General features: G+C 34.6%; 1 protein-coding gene across 1 annotated transcript in view; it reads right to left on the bottom strand.

Moving 5' to 3' along the window:
- Nucleotides 1-17,079, bottom strand: part of GLRA3 (glycine receptor alpha 3) — a 193,447-nt gene that overhangs the window by 108,754 nt on the left and 67,614 nt on the right. Inside the window, exon 3 of the mRNA XM_044225074.1 lies at nt 13,763-13,830. Coding sequence (XP_044081009.1) covers nt 13,763-13,830 — 68 coding nt within the window. The remainder of the gene's footprint in view (nt 1-13,762; nt 13,831-17,079) is intronic.

Genomic DNA, 17,079 nt, shown 5'->3' with positions numbered 1-17,079 from the left:
CACCCCCAAGTCCCTGTTGTCTGGCTTTTTTGAGCCCATGTGAAGCATAGTTAGTTGGCTTGTTTTGTAGATAGGCTGCTAGTTTCATCACAGCCATGGAAATGTATCATCTAACTGGTCTAAAGAGTGTCAGTGCTAACTTTAACTCATTCATCTGTCAGAGATTCAGCATCACAGCTGAAGAGCTATTTGCAATTTAAATTGATTGCCAAGTACTTAGCATTAATTGACATACTAAATTCATGACTAAGTAACAAATTATGACTAGTGCCAATCATCTTAGAGAACACAATTCCCTATCTTGCTGCCCATTTTATCTTGAGAGGTTGAAATGACATTTTGGAGAGCATTCTTTTAGAAAATCAAATTCTCTTAGAAAAAGGTGCCTGCTAATAAATACCTTGAAGATGAATACCATTGCTATGAGCTGTTCATGAGAATCAGGTCTTTTCTATGCCATGTTAGGTGGCCAACAAGGGCATAATTGATCTGGTAACAGTGAATTCTCTACAACATCTTCCTCTAGAGAGGACCATGTGCAGATAATAGTCACTTTCCATTATAAATTAGCTTTAGTAAGCAGAGACGAGAGTTAAATTGACACTACATTTACCCCTATAATCTTCCTCATTTTTTCTTAACCCAAATATTTTAAATGTATAAACAAAATACAACTAACCTTTCAATCTGCATAGCCAGAGTAACAGGAAATTCTACAAAAGTCTATAAAAATACGTGGGTCCAATAAAAGAGAGAAATTGCAAAATTGTGTACTTGGCAATTCCCTTCTCCACATAAAGCTTTCTTTCCTGTTGTTATTCATTTGTCTTTGGCAATTTCCCCTCTTAGAATTGGAAATATGCTTTTAAATATCATATTCATTTTAACAATGTTGCAGCATAATTAGGCAATTGTATTCTTTGTGGGATTCTTTATAAGAAACTTTACCTGTGTGAGCAGGATCTGTAAACTCTCTTTCTGAGACACAGTGAATATAAGAATGCTCCTGTGAATGACTGCACAAGGCGGAGATTTATTTGTATTTCTGATGGGGTCACCAGGATGTGTAACCTTCATGCATACCTATCTTTCTGCAATCTTTCCCATAAATATGCTCTATTTCTTATTCATGCTTATAAATGATAGTTCGGAACACATTCATGCTGCCACTCACTGGTTACTCATGCTTGAAATTAAAAATTTTTCAGACCAATGCCATTGCTGTATTTGGTTAGGCTTTACCCATCACTCAAAGTAAGAAAAATAAGACAGTGAGGATAAGATGTTAACAGACATAACCATAATGTTAAATGAGTAGCAGGGTTTCCTAAAAGGAAATGAAATAGCATCCATCTAATCATATCTTACCTTAATATTATTAAATCTAAAAATATGAATTACATAGGAATAGTCATTGAATACTAATAAGACACTCATTAAATGAACCTCTACAAGTACTCAGGTCATTGACAATAGATTACAAAGGACCAATGACTCATTTTTGGCAATTTACAAAAAGACGGAAAAAAATGGACTTTCCTTCAAATTACACACATTTCCTTCTAATTGTCACTTTAAAAATACGGTTAAACCTAGTTAATATCTGAAATTTTTGCTACTTGCTGTCTTAGATTTGTAAACATAATTCTTAATTACATAAGCACTATAAAATAGGAGCTCTAATTTCTTACCATAAAGAACTCTCCATACAATTTTTTTTTTAGAGAGAGCAAAAAAAAAGAGCACTTGTCCACACATGTGTGTGGGCTAGTTGGGTAGGGGTAAGGGCAGAGGGAAAGGAAGACATTCAGGTTCAGCACAGAGCCCATTGTGGGAATCGATCTCACAACCCTGAGATTAGGACTCAAGCCAAAATCAAGAGTCAGATGCTTAATTGCCTAAGCCACCCAGGTTCCCCCATATAAAATTTTAACATTTAATGAACCTATCTATCAATACGGCTGAAGAAGCAAATGCTTTTTGAGGAAAGACAAAATTGCAAGGAATTTTTTTTTTTTGCAAGGAAATTTTTGCATAAAAAAGCCATGTTTATTTGAGCAAAGTTAGAAAACAATAACTTGATTATATAATTAGAGATTGTGGCACCAATTTAAAACAGTGACCAGAACACAGAACTGCAAAAATAGGTCATATTGGGGGTGCCCAGGTGGCTGAGATCTATTAAGTGTCTCACTTTGGCTCAGGTCATGATCTCAGGATCCTGGGATCAAACCCCACTTTGGGATCCTTGCTCAGCAGAGTCTGTTTCTCTCTCTCCCTCTGCTCCTCCCCCCACTTGTGCACTCATGCTCTCTCTCTCTCAAATACATAAGTAAACATTTTTTTAAAAATAGATCATATTGCAAAACAATACAAATAACAAAAAGTTTTTACACTTTTTTACACAGTAGCAAAGTTTTCTTTCTGGAAAAAATACTCTTTGTTAGCCAGAATACATGTATACATATATTCAACAATATATATTTAAGAGCTACTTTGTGCTAAGGATTATCCCAGTTGTTAATGGTATAATAATGAATATTGCTGAGTGGATTGCTGCTCTATGGAGCCTATAATCAAAAAATTCTAAATAAATGTCGATGGATTTAAACAGAATATTAAAAAGATGAAGAACACTTAAAACTAAACTGGATAAAATAATAAGATGTCAATGAAGTCTCTTTGTTAAATCAATATAAGGAGTTAAATATCATCTTTAAAAGCCAAATAAAGTAGTATAAGAAAAACTTACCATCATCATAGTGTGTGAATGAATTGCCTTTATGTAAGTCAGTGAGGTATTTGCTGTGAAGTAATCTAAAATGGATTGATATGAAATTTCAGGTTTGGGGGATTTTTATGGATTTCCAATAATTTATCAGTCATAATCCTTAAGTTGAGAGAATGTGCAGCACAGAAATATAGAGATAGAAATTCTGATTGAGAAAATGAAGTACTGAATATTTAGTGTAATAGGTTTTACAGAAAGAACAAATGCTGAGATAAAAATTGAGTATTATTATTCTTAAAAGATTAATATCAATCATAGATTTAGAAAGCAGCAAAAATTCCTAGCGAATAAAAGAAATCCATATGTAAACTAAGAAAAAGAGGAGCTAAAACAGAAAGATTAATGAAAGAAATGAAAATGGTGCCATTAGCAAGATCCCCTCAGATGAAATGATATGGAATTGTAAATAGATTTATGTCAATAATTTGAAATTTTTAAAGAAATGGAAAAATTTCTTAATAAACAAAACCTTTACAAAGTGTACACAGTAGAAAAAGTGAATAGTCCTCTATCTGTTCAAGAATAGAATCTATAATTTTAATCTTTTCCCAAGTAGAATGACTGGCACAGATGGCATTACTAGTAAATTTTACCAAATACTTAAGGAATAAATATTTCCCAACTAATTTTTTGAAGCTAGTGTAATACTGATACCACATACTGCTCTTGACAATGCAAGAAAATTATAGTTCAATATCCAAAATGAATATAGCATCAAAAATCCTAAACCAAATGCCAGAAAATTAAATCCAGCAATAAATAAAAAGATGAATCAATTACGATCGAATGGAATTTATTCCAGAACTACAAAGATGATTTTCTACTTGAAAATCAATATATATTTGATTGATTTAAATATAACCCATAATACTAACAGAATGAAAGAAAAAAGTCAGTCATTTCCATGAATGCTGAGATAGCACTGGATAAAGTTTAATGCCTGTTTGTGACTAAAAACACAAAAACAAAACAAAAAAAAAAAACTCAGTATACAAGTAATGGAAGAAACCTTAGGAAAAATCTATACCTAATACCATTTTTTTTAAGATTTTATTTACTTCAGAGAGAGAGAGCACAAGTACGAGCAGTGTGAGAGTAGAGAGAGAAGCAGGCTCCCCACTGAACAGGGACCCCAACATGGGATTAAATCCCAGGACCCTGGGATCATGACCGGAGCTAATGGCAGACACTCAGTTAACTAAGCCACAGAGGCACCCCAGTTAATACCATTCTTTTTTTTTTTTTTAATAAGATTTTATTTATTTATTTTACAGAGAGAGAGAGAGAAAACAAGCAGGGGGAGCAGCAGAGGGATAGAGAGAAGCAGACCCCCCACTAAGCAGGGAACCTGATGCGGGGCTGGATCCCAGGAACCTGGGGTCATGACCTGAGCTGAAGGCAGATGCCTACCCAAATGAGCCACCCAGTCACCCCAATACCATTCTTAATTGCAAAATATTGCATCCTCTTCACTGACATCAGAAAGGAAAAAAAAAAAAGGTGGTCATTCTCTATCCATTTTATTTATCATTGTACAGGACTTGTGAACTAGTGCAATAAGATAGGAGGGAAAGAGGAAGAGAAGGAGAGAGGGAGAAAGAGAGATTTAAATCATAAAGACTAGAAAGGAAGATGTATAAATGTCTTGTCAGTTTGTTGAACATATTCATAGAAAATACAAAGAAATTGGCAGAATACTACTGGAACTACCTAGATTATCAATTCTCAGGATATATGTCCATATTCCAAAATCTAATTGTCTACAAATTCATAGAAACAATTGAAAAATAAAATTTAAATTATAACATTTGCACACACATACATCCACACATTTCTAAGCTCTGTATGCTGGGAGAACCTAGAAACAATGACACCTGTGTAGCAATGACTATACCTAGTAACCAGATCTGGGTTTCTAATACTGTTCTTCAATAAAAGGAACCAGGGATCCTTGGAGAAACTGCTGAATCTAGGGCTGGAGCAGGGCATATACAAGATGAGTCTGGAACATTTTGTGGTGGCAGGATGCAAGAAAGTACACACAACCAAAATGATGGGGATATGTGAAAAGGACACAGAATTCTGTCAACTGAATGAGCACCCAATGTCCAAAACTGGAATGATTTGAACATCTAGATAATGTAGTATTGAACTATAACCCAAAGTATAAAATCAATATCCATGAACCCATATTGGTATAAATAAATCACTGGTCTCCAGAAAATAAACTGAGGGTTACCAAAGGGAGGGGTGGTAGGGAGATGGGGTACCAGGATGATGGGTATAAAGGAAGGCATGTGTTGTGATGAGCACTGGGTATTATATGCAATTAATGAAATGCTGAACACCTACATCAAAAACTAATGATGTACTGTATGTTAGCTAACTGAACATAATAAAAAAGTCATTGGACAAATAAATGCAGAAGGATGGATAAATGTCTCACCTAGACAAATGCCTAATAATATGCAGATATGATCCCCCAAGGGGGTGGAAAATAATTCTCCCCTATCCTTAAGTATAGTCTGTGCACTGCTTTCCCAAAGAATAATGTATGGAGAAGGTGAAAAGGGGATTAATATTACAGTAGTGAAGTCGGACAAGTCCTTGCTAATGAGAGTATGCACGGTCCTAAGTCATAGTACACACCCTGGATATAAAGTAAGGACAATAGCACTTTACCTCTGTGGTCCTCCTTCCCAAATCTCATGATTCCAGCCTAGTCATAAGAAAAACGTCCACCGAGAGCTATTCCACAAAGCACCTGACTCATCCTCGAAATTGTTAAGGCCATAAAGTACAAGGAAAGTGTAAGGAAACATGACACCGAAATTTAACAGCATCCCAAATCGGTTCTGGGACAGAAAAAAGACATTAGAACTAATAAGGAAATACTAAAAAATGTATAGATTTCAGTTAATAATAATGTATCAAATGTGTGTTCATTTGTTGTGACAAATGTATCATACTAATGAAAAATGCTAATAAGAGAGGACAGTGGGAAGGAGGTATGGGGGCCCTACAAACAATCTTTGTAACTTTTCTGTAGATCTGAAACTATTCTAGAGTAAAACATTATTTTTAAAAATTAAAAAAATATAACATTTATAACCACACATAATATACTATTTATAACCACACATCAATACTTAGGAAAAAATAAAGTATCTGACAAACTCTAAAAAAACGTAGCTGAGAATAACTGAAGACAAATAATTTGATACACTGGTTCATGGATTGGAAGATTAATGCCCATTTTGGGGGTTGTTTTGTAGTTAATGATTTCTGTGTTCTCCTGAAAAAGGAGAATTCTTTTTCCTTTTTCTGGTAAAGGATATCTATACCAAACTCAAACAAACATCTATTTATTTTGGAAATGCTAGAAAAATCCCCTTTAATGCCTGGGAACAATATAAATTTCACTCGATACTGTTTTTGCTAAAACAGCAAAACAAGTAAAAGATGGAAAGCATATACAGACCAAGAGGACCAAATCAACATATTATTGAGAGACAAAACGATTGCATGAGGGAACTGGAAAGTCTTAGGGATAACAAGAAAGCATATTAAAACGATATAAAAAACAATCATATTCCTATATACTAGCAATAATTAGAAAATATAACTAAAATTTTGCTATTTTAAAATACATGTCTTAAAAATAAAGGAGAATTTATTAATATTAAAATACATGCAAGGAATTTATGAGAAATTATATGTTTTGTTGAATAATACTAATATTTAAGTAAAAAGAGAGATACATTATATTCATGGGTGGGGTTAAGTGTCTGATTCGATTTTGGCTCAGGTAATGATCTCAGGGTCGTGAGATCAAGCTCTGCGAGCTCTCTGTTGGGCCCAGTGCTCAGTGGGGACTCCATATTTTAAGGTGACAGTTCTCTCAATACAATTTCATATAGTTAATTCAGGTTTATTTTGTGGAACTTGACAAGATCATTCTAAAATGTATATGAAAAAACAAACTTCCAAGAAGAGTCAAGAATACTTTGAAAAAGAATAAACTGTATGTTTGGAAAGTTGTCCTACTAAATATCAACTCCAGTTTATTTATTTATTTTTTTAAGATTTTATTTATTTATTTGTCAGAGAGAGAGGGAGCGAGAGCGAGCACAGGCAGACAGAGAGGCAGGCAGAGGCAGAGGGAGAAGCAGGCTCCCTGCCGAGCAAGGGGCCCGATGTGGGACTCGATCCCAGGACGCTGGGATCATGACCTGAGCTGAAGGCAGCTGCTCAACCAACTGAGCCACCCAGGCATCCCTCAACTCCAGTTTAAAGCTATATTAAAGAAGACTACAATTTTGGTGCATTGACCATTGGGACAAAATTAAGAATTCTGAAACAGACTCATTCAATACATATAGATATGTATGAATATATGTGAATATATATGACAGAGGTACAACTGTAAATTAGTAGAAGTCATTATTCAATTGTGAAATAAAAAATAAATATCTACTGCATATCATATATATGTATACAACTACACAAAATTCCAGGTGGACTGAAACCTAAACAGGAAAAGCAAAATGCTTTTAGGAGAAAATATAGAAAATGTTTTTATGAACTTGGATGAGAGAAGGATTTCTTCAGACAAAGCACAAACCAGTGAGTGAAAACTAGGTTAGATTTTGTAAATTAAAATTAAAATAATTTATACATCAAAAGACATCATGAACACACTGGAAAAAAAGCAAAATTCCTATTTAAAATGCATGTAACAGAACATTCTTCAGAATAATATATCTGTGTGTGAGTAGTGTAGGTTGGTGTGTACATTATAAAAGCAACAAGCATAAATGTAGAAAAGACAAAAAGGCATTCTGCACAAAGGACATGAAAATGGCAAGGAAAAAAAAATTTCAAGAAAAACATGTAACCACACTATTAATTAAAGAAGCACATAATAATGGCAATTATATCCAGAGGGAGTAAATATTAATTATGGGAGATGTAAAACAATAGAAAATCTAATAAAATTAATAGTAGGTGTTTAAGACAGAATGCCCACTTTGGAGCACAATTTAGTAATATTTGAGTCAAAGAGTTTCACTTCTGAGAATATAACCTTGGACCAAATAATTCCATTCTTGGGTATATACCCTGTAGAATATTTGCATATGCATATTAGAAGAAAATATACAATAATTTTTCAATCCAGAGTTTTGTAGGAGTAAAAACATTAAAAACATCAAAATGTCCAGCAAATGTAGAATGAATAAGTACAATATAAATACAATATGGAATATTTTCTGAAATGAAAATGAACGGAAGAGTCAAAGGCTTATGTCAAAAACCATAAATTTGAACCAGAAAATCAAATTATAAGTGGATACTACAGTATGGTTGTTTTGTTCTTGTTTTCATAATTGTAGAATGGAATTTTATCTCTTGATATCAAGTTCAGGAACAAAGCCTCTTTGGAAAGGTAGGGAGGCAGTGTGTGGGGCAGTGGAAAGGTAGGGAGGCATGGTCAGCTTTAACTTATTTTTAGTGTTTAATTTCTTAAAATGATAGAACATGAGTGTAACTTATATTCCCTTTTGCACAGGTAATAACTCTATTTGATAAAAGCAATATTATTTGATAAAAATATACTTATAAAAAAGAATGTGTAGGATTTTCCATTAAGAATCTGAAAATGGACACTATAAATTTTGTATGCCATACTGGCTTAGATTTCTTTGGAGATTATAATGATCTAACCATTCAAAGTAGCATCTACCTATGTATGATTATTATTGCAACTAAAGTATGAATGCATCACTTATGTGAAAAATTGAGAAAATGTATAGTTTGAGATCGCAGCAGACCTTCAGATACTCTTACCCAACCCCACCATATATCTGTCTACAGACACCTGAAAAATGATTACATCAAAACATCTAATCTTTTTTTTTTATTTTGTAAAAATAAGTCTTTCTATCGGCACTAGTGACAAGTAATGGTTCAATGAGTAAATATTGACTTAAGGCACATAGCCGAGCAGTTCTCTAACTCTCTAACATATGTGTAACAAGATGGAGAGCCATCTGTTTTCTGAAGATAGGAGGGTAAGCCTGAATATATATGCAGTTTGAGACACTGCTATCTACACACCCAAATTACTACATTCATAAATAAGTTTGTTTGTTTTTTAAAAAAAACCCAACTTACAAATGCTTTCATCCTTGCATTTTAGCCTTCTCCACAACTCCTAACAGGTTTGCAGGAGTCACATTAATGGGGAGAGCTTAAGCTCCCCTATAGAAGCAATAAAAACAATCATGAATGAGCTCCTTTTGTTACCACAAGTTTAGATGGCAGAACAGACTCAGGTCCCTTATCAAGGCCATGTTACCAAAGGGGAACAGGAATGACTCTGATGGTAGTAAACTGGTTTCATCTTGAATTTATTTATTTATTTTTTTCCCAAGAACTTTGGTTTCTAATTGTTGTGAAATCAAGAATGTGAACTTGAGGGCACCTGGGTGGCTCAGTGGGTTAAGCCTCTGCTTTCAGCTCAGGTCATGATCTCAGGGTCCTGGGATTGAGTACCACATGGGGCTCTCTGCTCAGCAGGGAGTCTGCTTCTCCCTCTCTCTCTGCCTTCCTCTCTGCCTACTCGTGATCTCTGTCAAATAAATAAATAAAATCTTTTTTTTAAAAAAAAGAAGAAGAATGTGAACTTGGAATAATGGAAGCTGAATATGTCCTTAGAGAATCTCATTATATACGACAAATGACACAGATACAAGAGAGATAAGGAAGTTTAAAATTTACAGATTATCTAAAGAAAAAGTTTGATAATTATCTGTCAAGAATAATAAGACTGTGCTCAAGTGAGAAGGGTTGGAATTACAATAAGTTAATTGGACAAATAAATATTGGGAAATGGTGAGTTTCACAGACAAAAATAAATTAGAATTTATGTTCTTGGAAAGATACACATAATTTTTTTTTTAAGATTTATTATTTATTTGAGGGGAAGTGGAGAGGGGCAGAGGGAGAGACAATCCCAAGCAGACTTCCTGCTGAACAGGGAGCCAGGTGATGCCTGGGGCTTGATCTCAGAGCCCTGAGATCATGACCTGAGCCGAAATCAAGAATAGGACTTAATTGACTGAGCCACCCAGTCACCCCAAGCACACAAAAATATTTTAAAAAATAAGTTTGGTCCAAGAAGAAAATGCAAAATACTTTAAAATTTTGAATTAATTTTCAAAACAAATGGGTAAGCATGTAGAATATCTACTAGAGAAATCTTCTCAAGAATCAAATAATTACCTCAAATGGAACAAAATGAATTTTAAGATGGGGAGAAATAAAATTGTGAGAAAGTAGACCAGCAGAGGGAGCTTAATATTTTTGGTCAGTAAACAAACATTGAAGACAATTAAGGTCTTTGTTAAGTGGAGATCTATAGATTGGGAGATTTATTCAGATTTATTTTAAATATGAGATCTCAGGTACAAAGATAGGCATAAATGAACATAGGTAATTTGAAATACTATCCTCACAATTTTAATATATTGTCTTAGTTAAATTACACTATTTATATTATAAAAACAAAAGTAGGGGCACCTGGGTACTTCAGTGGGTTAAACCTCTGCCTTAGGCTCAGATCATGATCTCAGGATCCTGGGATCGAGCCCTGCATTTGGACTGTCTGCTCAGCAGGGAGCCTGGTTTCCCCCCTCTCTCTCTCTGCCTGCCTCTCTGCCTACTTGTGTGATTTCTCTCTCAAATAAGTAAATAAATAATCTTTTTTAAAAAAGTAAACTATATAAGATATGTAAATATTTTGGGGGGTGCCTGAGTGGCTCAGTGGGTTAAAACCTCTGCCTTCAGCTCAGGTCATGATCTCAGGGTCCTGGGATCGAGTCCCACATGGGGCTCTCCACTCAGCAAGGAGCCTGCTTCTCCCCCTCTCTCTCTGCCTGCCTCTCTGCCTACTTGTGATCTTTGTCTGTCAAAATAAATAACTTAAAAAAAAAGATATGTAAATATTTTTAAGAATCTATAAATACTTTTATAAAAACAAAATAATATTACAGCAAATAAACTAATGGACAAAGTTTAGCTACAGAGCTACAAAGTTTTCTACAGATGGTAGAAACTGAATAAAATTCATCAAGTTAATCAAGTGTTAGGAAAGTATTCTATGAATCTTAAGATAGAAATATAATAATAAGTTTTAACTTTCTCCATTTCTATGTGTATGGACACCATGTTGCAGCTTTTCTATCTGATACCATTAAAAATTCTACAGATATTGAATTTGTTTGAATTGAATCTGCTTATAATAATAGAAGTAATATCACCTGTTTAAAAGTTTAGAAGACTAAAAAGAAAGATACCAAGATGAACATAGTAAATTTTATAATACTTAACCTCCGAGATGTTTGATTAATATTCATTGATGTTGCTTGTGATTCTGAAGAGGAAAGTGATTACATGCTAAAAAAAACACATTATGATAGAATATGTAGGAATGAAAAGGATTTCTATGTTAGAGAAAGGAAATAAAACCGAGTAAGAGTCACTGAGAAACTGTACTTGCAATATTCTGCAAGATTTTTGTGTAATATTATTTTGTAAAGGGAGTCTAAAATTATTACAGGTAAGAAATTTAGCTGGTGCAGTCATCCTCTAGATCGTGTGCTACAACCATTTAGTAATAGACTGATGAATTGTATTATAAAAAGAAAAGACCCTCAAAGAACCTGACAATCTTTCTGGTTTTAGAGAAGGAAATCTGTCCATGTCTTCCCTTTTTTCCCAAGTCTTTTCCTCCATCCCGCAAAGACAAGTAAGGCTGTAAATTTTTCCCACTATTGCTGTTGGCAGGATTTTGTGGAAACAGTTTTGCAAAAGAGAAAAGTATAAACATATTTTTAGGGTTTTGAGATTATACAGTTTGTGTAGCAGCTATTAAAATGAGCAAGTTGCCAGGGCTCAAAATACAATTTGGAAAGTCTAAGTAGAAAAAAAGCAGAGATTCCTTCATCTTTAAATATGATTTGGACTAAGAATGTACAGTAGAGGAGCAGAATTTTCCACCCCAAAATGTGTCTCTTTGGTATATGAATTATTTTAGGTTGATTTATTTTTTAAGAAGAAAAAAAAAAAAAACCCTCAAGAAGTTTTTCTTTTTGCTAACTGGCTAAAAGAATTTAGATAGAGGACCTGTTCCAAGAAGGAAGCTAGCACCATAGATAACCATAGGTATAATATGAACTAGGCCTGGTAAATAGGTAGGACCCTGGCAAGGCCAAAGTCCTCTCAATGGTCAATTGTTTCTGAATGGTCCAGCAAACAATTGTTCACAAAACATTTATTCTTTTTCACCTTCCTGTGAATTGCTTTCCTTCCATTTGCAGTCCCAGACTCCTATCTCTTTCTCCCTAGTTCAGAATGGCATATATACCACATTTTGCCTGTCTTTGGAATCTCTTGTGTTTATGTATGCTATTAAATTGGATTCCCCTCTGTTAGCTGTCTCATGTCAATTTAATTCTTAAACCACCCAAAAGAATCTTGAAGGGTAGACGAAAATTTTTCTCCCCAATAATACAATGAAGGATATAAATCAGAACCAAATATTCAGTGAGAATCCAGAATATGTCAAAGCCTTAAACAAGATTACAGTCATTTTAGAGTCAGAATTGCATCGGAACACCACTGTGGTTAAGCAAGCAAATGGTATGCATTTTCTCTGTTTACACAAACAAACACACATTCATGTTAATGTATACACTGTAGTTAAGATAATTCTATATCATGCCCAAATATGTAAATTCAGTTCTTCTTCACTGATACTTTTATTGTAGTTATATTATATTGTTTGATAAAACCACAGAGATGCCTCTAAATGACTAAATATTGCACACATGAGGAAAAGAGAAATTTTTTAAAAAGATACTTCAGTAAATTCTCTTCCTGTTAAGATAGATTCTTTACACAGACACATGCATGCACATGTATACATACACACACCTTTATGTCCACCCATAATAATTTACATATTAGATTATTTTTCCTTAGAAAATTTGCTATCAAGTCATTCTGAGATATGCACAATGAGCATAAATCGATGCTTAATAATGGTTTTGGAAGCTAATAAATCTTTAAGTATTTCACATACTATTTTAGGTAAAATCAACTTTGAAAATTAATGCAAATTATACTTGCTAAATTTAGGAGTAGAGTATAATTCTAGGTAACTTAAAAACCACCATACATAGTTTCAATTAAAAAAACTTGCCTGCTAGACAATTTTACAGATATTGAGAGATTCATGAGTCTATCTCTGCATTTTATTTCAGCTGAAATGCACAAGAAAAGCTGCAGTGCAAAGCATGATCTTTAGAGAATGTTATAAAATCCAAATCAGAATAAATTTGGTCTGTAATGATGGTTTTCTGGCTTTAATAACTTCATTATATAAAATGTTCTTGATTATGTACTAATGAAGTCTCTGTTAATGAGTTTCAATAAAGTAAAGCATGTACCACTATTCACAAAATATTTATGTTATTTCAGCAAATACTATATTTATTTGGAAAAGTAATCAAATAAAGTACTTAAAATAATACTGTAAACACATTATAAGCATACAGAATAATTGAACATGAAACTATTTGCTCCTATGTTTCTGTTTGGTTATTAAAGAGCATTGAAAAGAAATAATTTAAATGGTAAAACTTTAGTTTTAATTTGAGACTTAATATTTAATTACCAAAATGGGAAAAATCAATCTTGTTTTCACTTACATTTATTCTCTAATATAGTCTCCAAATGAAACGTTATTACCTGCAGTTGATTGCAACTTAATTATACCAGTAATTTTATTTTTAAAAATCTCATTATATTAATTTTGGCTTTAAATTACATAACACTAACAGAAAATTTGTCATTACATAACCACAAATCACTCCAGTGTGAAACTTGTCACAAAGTAAACATGCCTACCATGGTTGTCTCAGCGATAGAACCAAAGCTGTTTATGAATATGTTGCATGTGACATTAACAGGAGGGCCTGAAAGAGAGATTAAAAAATGAGAACTATTTAAAATATTTTCAAATAATTCCATGTGTTTCATTATTAGTTTTTTTCCAATTTATTTATTTTCAGCATAACAGTATTCATTATTTTTTCACCACACCCAGTGCTCCATGCAAGCCGTGCCCTCTATAATACCCACCACCTGGTTCCCCCAACCTCCCACCCCCCCGCCACTTCAAACACCTCAGATTGTTTTTCAGAGTCCATAGTCTCTCATGGTTCACCTCCCCTTCCAATTTACCCAAATTCCCTACTCCTCTCTAACGCCCCTTGTCCTCCATGCTATTTGTTATGCTCCACAAATAAGTGAAACCATATGATAATTGACTCTCTCTGCTTGACTTATTTCACTCAGCATAATCTCTTCCAGTCCCGTCCATGTTGCTACAAAAGTTGGGTATTCATCCTTTCTGATGGAGGCATAATACTCCATAGTGTATATGGACCACATCTTCCTTATCCATTCATCCGTTGAAGGGCATCTTGGTTCTTTCCATAGTTTGGTGACTGTGGCCATTGCTGCTATAAACATTGGGGTACAGATGGCCCTTCTTTTCACGACATCTGTGTCTTTGGGGTAAATACCCAGGAGTGCAATTGCTGGGTCATAGGGAAGCTCTATTTTTAATTTCTTGAGGAATCTCCACACTGTTCTCCAAAGAGGCTGCACCAACTTGCATTCCCAACAACAGTGTAAGAGGGTTCCCCTTTCTCCACATCCTCTCCAACACATGTTGTTTCCTGTTTTGTTAATTTTGGCCATTCTAACTGGTGTAAGTGATATCTCAATGTGGTTTTAATTTGAATCTCCCTGAGGGCTAATGATGATGAACATTTTTTCATGTGTCTGATAGCCATTTGTATGTCTTGATTGGAGAAGTGTCTGTTCATATCTTCTGCCCATTTTTTGATGTGTTTGCCTGTTCCGTGTGTGTTGAGTTTGAGGAGTTCATTAAAAAAGGAACATATAGGGGCGCCTGGGTGGCTCAGTGGGTTAAGCCGCTGCCTTCAGCTCAGGTCATGATCTCAAGGTCCTGGGATCGAGTCCCCATCAGGCTCTCTGCTCAGCGGGGAGCCTGCTTCCTCCTCTCTCTCTGCCTGCCTCTCTGCCTACTTGTAATCTCTCTCTGTCGAATAAATAAATAAAATCTTAAAAAAAAAAAAGGAACATATATATTTTTATATTTGTATACACACAGATGCTTAAAATTGAACGCAATCATTCTGCAAAATAGTCCGAGTTAAAATCCAAATTCATAGTCTCCTTTGAACACTGATGTTGGCCATTATGTAAGTCATTAATCTCATTAAGTCTCAGATTTCTTGATCTAGATTATCTCTAATGATTTTGTAAATATCTGATTTGGTAAATCCAACATCTGAACCCTTCAGGCTGTTTCTGTTGAATTTTTCCTCCATGTACTGGCCGCATTTTCCTTCATGTCACATATTTTTTGTTGTTGTGAAAAACATTAGATATATTAGATATATACAATGTGGCAACTCTGGAAACCAGACCTCCCACCTGTCTCTCAAAGTTGGTTGTTGTTGGTGTTTCTTACTGTTGTTGTTTATTATTTAGTGACTTACCTGAACTAATAAATTTCTCCATAGTGTGCAGCCACGGAGGTGTCCATTCAGTGATCTTAGTGGTCAACTAGTGAACTAGTTATTGGTCAGATTTCCTTAATGCTTTGAACCAATAAGTCTTCCCCCCTTTTCCAGGGACTTCATGCTTGGGGGGCATGCCTTTAACATTCACGCCTTTACCTTCACTTCTTTGCTTGCACAGGGTTTGCAGTCCGTCAGAGGTGAGAAGTTGGGGTCCTCCCAGGTCTTTCCTGGGCATCACACAGCCTTACACTTGTGTTTATTCTCTAGATCTACAAGAGGATATCAACATTTGAAAGCTGCCTATGAGCTTCTCATTCCTCAGATCTTCTTTTAAGATTTTTGCTCAAGATCTTGTTTGTCCGACTGGTAGCATAGCCTTAAGCAGCTGGAGTGTTCAACAGTTTCTTGTGATCATTTTCAACAAATGCCCTCGGGTAGGATTTCCCCGCTAAGGGAGTTTCCAATCAAAGTCTGATGATGACAGACTTCCCCTCTGAGTGGGTTCCTCTAGGGAGCAGCCCAGGTAAAAGTAACAGCTTTGGAGATGGACTTTCTGAGAGGCCGGCATTTGATACCTGCTAGGTTGCTGGATTGCAGGGCTTCTGTGGTTGAGAAGCTGTCGGGTTTTAAGGCTACCAAAAGCTCAAGAGTGGAACCATATTTAAATGTCCTCTGTTTTTAGAGAAACCTATCAGTTTCACTTAAATACACATTTCTCGGTGTGTTGCAAGCTTTTCAGAGCCTCTGAAGGTTCATTTTGACCATTTTCCCAGTATATGTTCTGCTTTTTTTTTTGGTTTTTTTTTTTTTTTTTTTTTTTTTTTTTGAGCAGTGAATTTGTAGAGAATATTGCTCCCAATTCCAGAAATCCCCTGTAAATGCCTAATTTAGCATTCATCATAATACCAATATTTTTTGTTTATATAAGATCTATTTTTTCATTCCTTTACTAAGTATTTAAAACTGTGTGTACAGCAATATGAAGAAGACATATCAAGATTATCACCTAGCAGAGCAGAAGAAATAAGACCTTATAAATTGATGGGTACTTCTTGTTACCAGATATGGTACAGATTCATAGATACCATTTAATCCATATATCATTGAAAGTGGGTAATAGTTCATCATTTGCAAAATAGGGAATTAAAGCTCATAGAGGGTTATGTAATGTGCTAATATATAGCGCATTTAGAATTTGAACCACTGGTCTAATTCTAGGAATCATTTTTGTCCCATCCTATCAAGTTGTCTCATGATCTTCACGTGACATTACATCCAAAGCATTCCATTATCTGGCTACAGATTTTGTTACTAGGCTGACAGGTATGTAAATCAACACCACTGAAATATTACATGGTAGGGATTAAAAGAACTCTGAGTTAAACTCTACCTAGTAGATAATGCCACACACAAAAACTAATATATGAGCCTGACCTAAGAGCAGCACCTTGCCCTAAACATCTATAGGAATAAAAAAAAAAAAATGGATCTCACAAGAAATAATCACTTCAACTGATTTAGCGGATTCTTTGGGGATTTACCAGCCAGGCTCATCATATATTTCATTAGCTTTATCTTGGAGCATAACAGTGATCTTATGATCTTCCA

This window comes from Neovison vison, chromosome 11 (genome assembly GCF_020171115.1).
Source record: "Neovison vison isolate M4711 chromosome 11, ASM_NN_V1, whole genome shotgun sequence".
NCBI classification, from domain to species: Eukaryota; Metazoa; Chordata; class Mammalia; order Carnivora; family Mustelidae; genus Neogale; species Neogale vison.
Note: the sequence above shows the minus strand (reverse complement) of the source record. Positions and strands in the feature narration are given on the sequence as shown.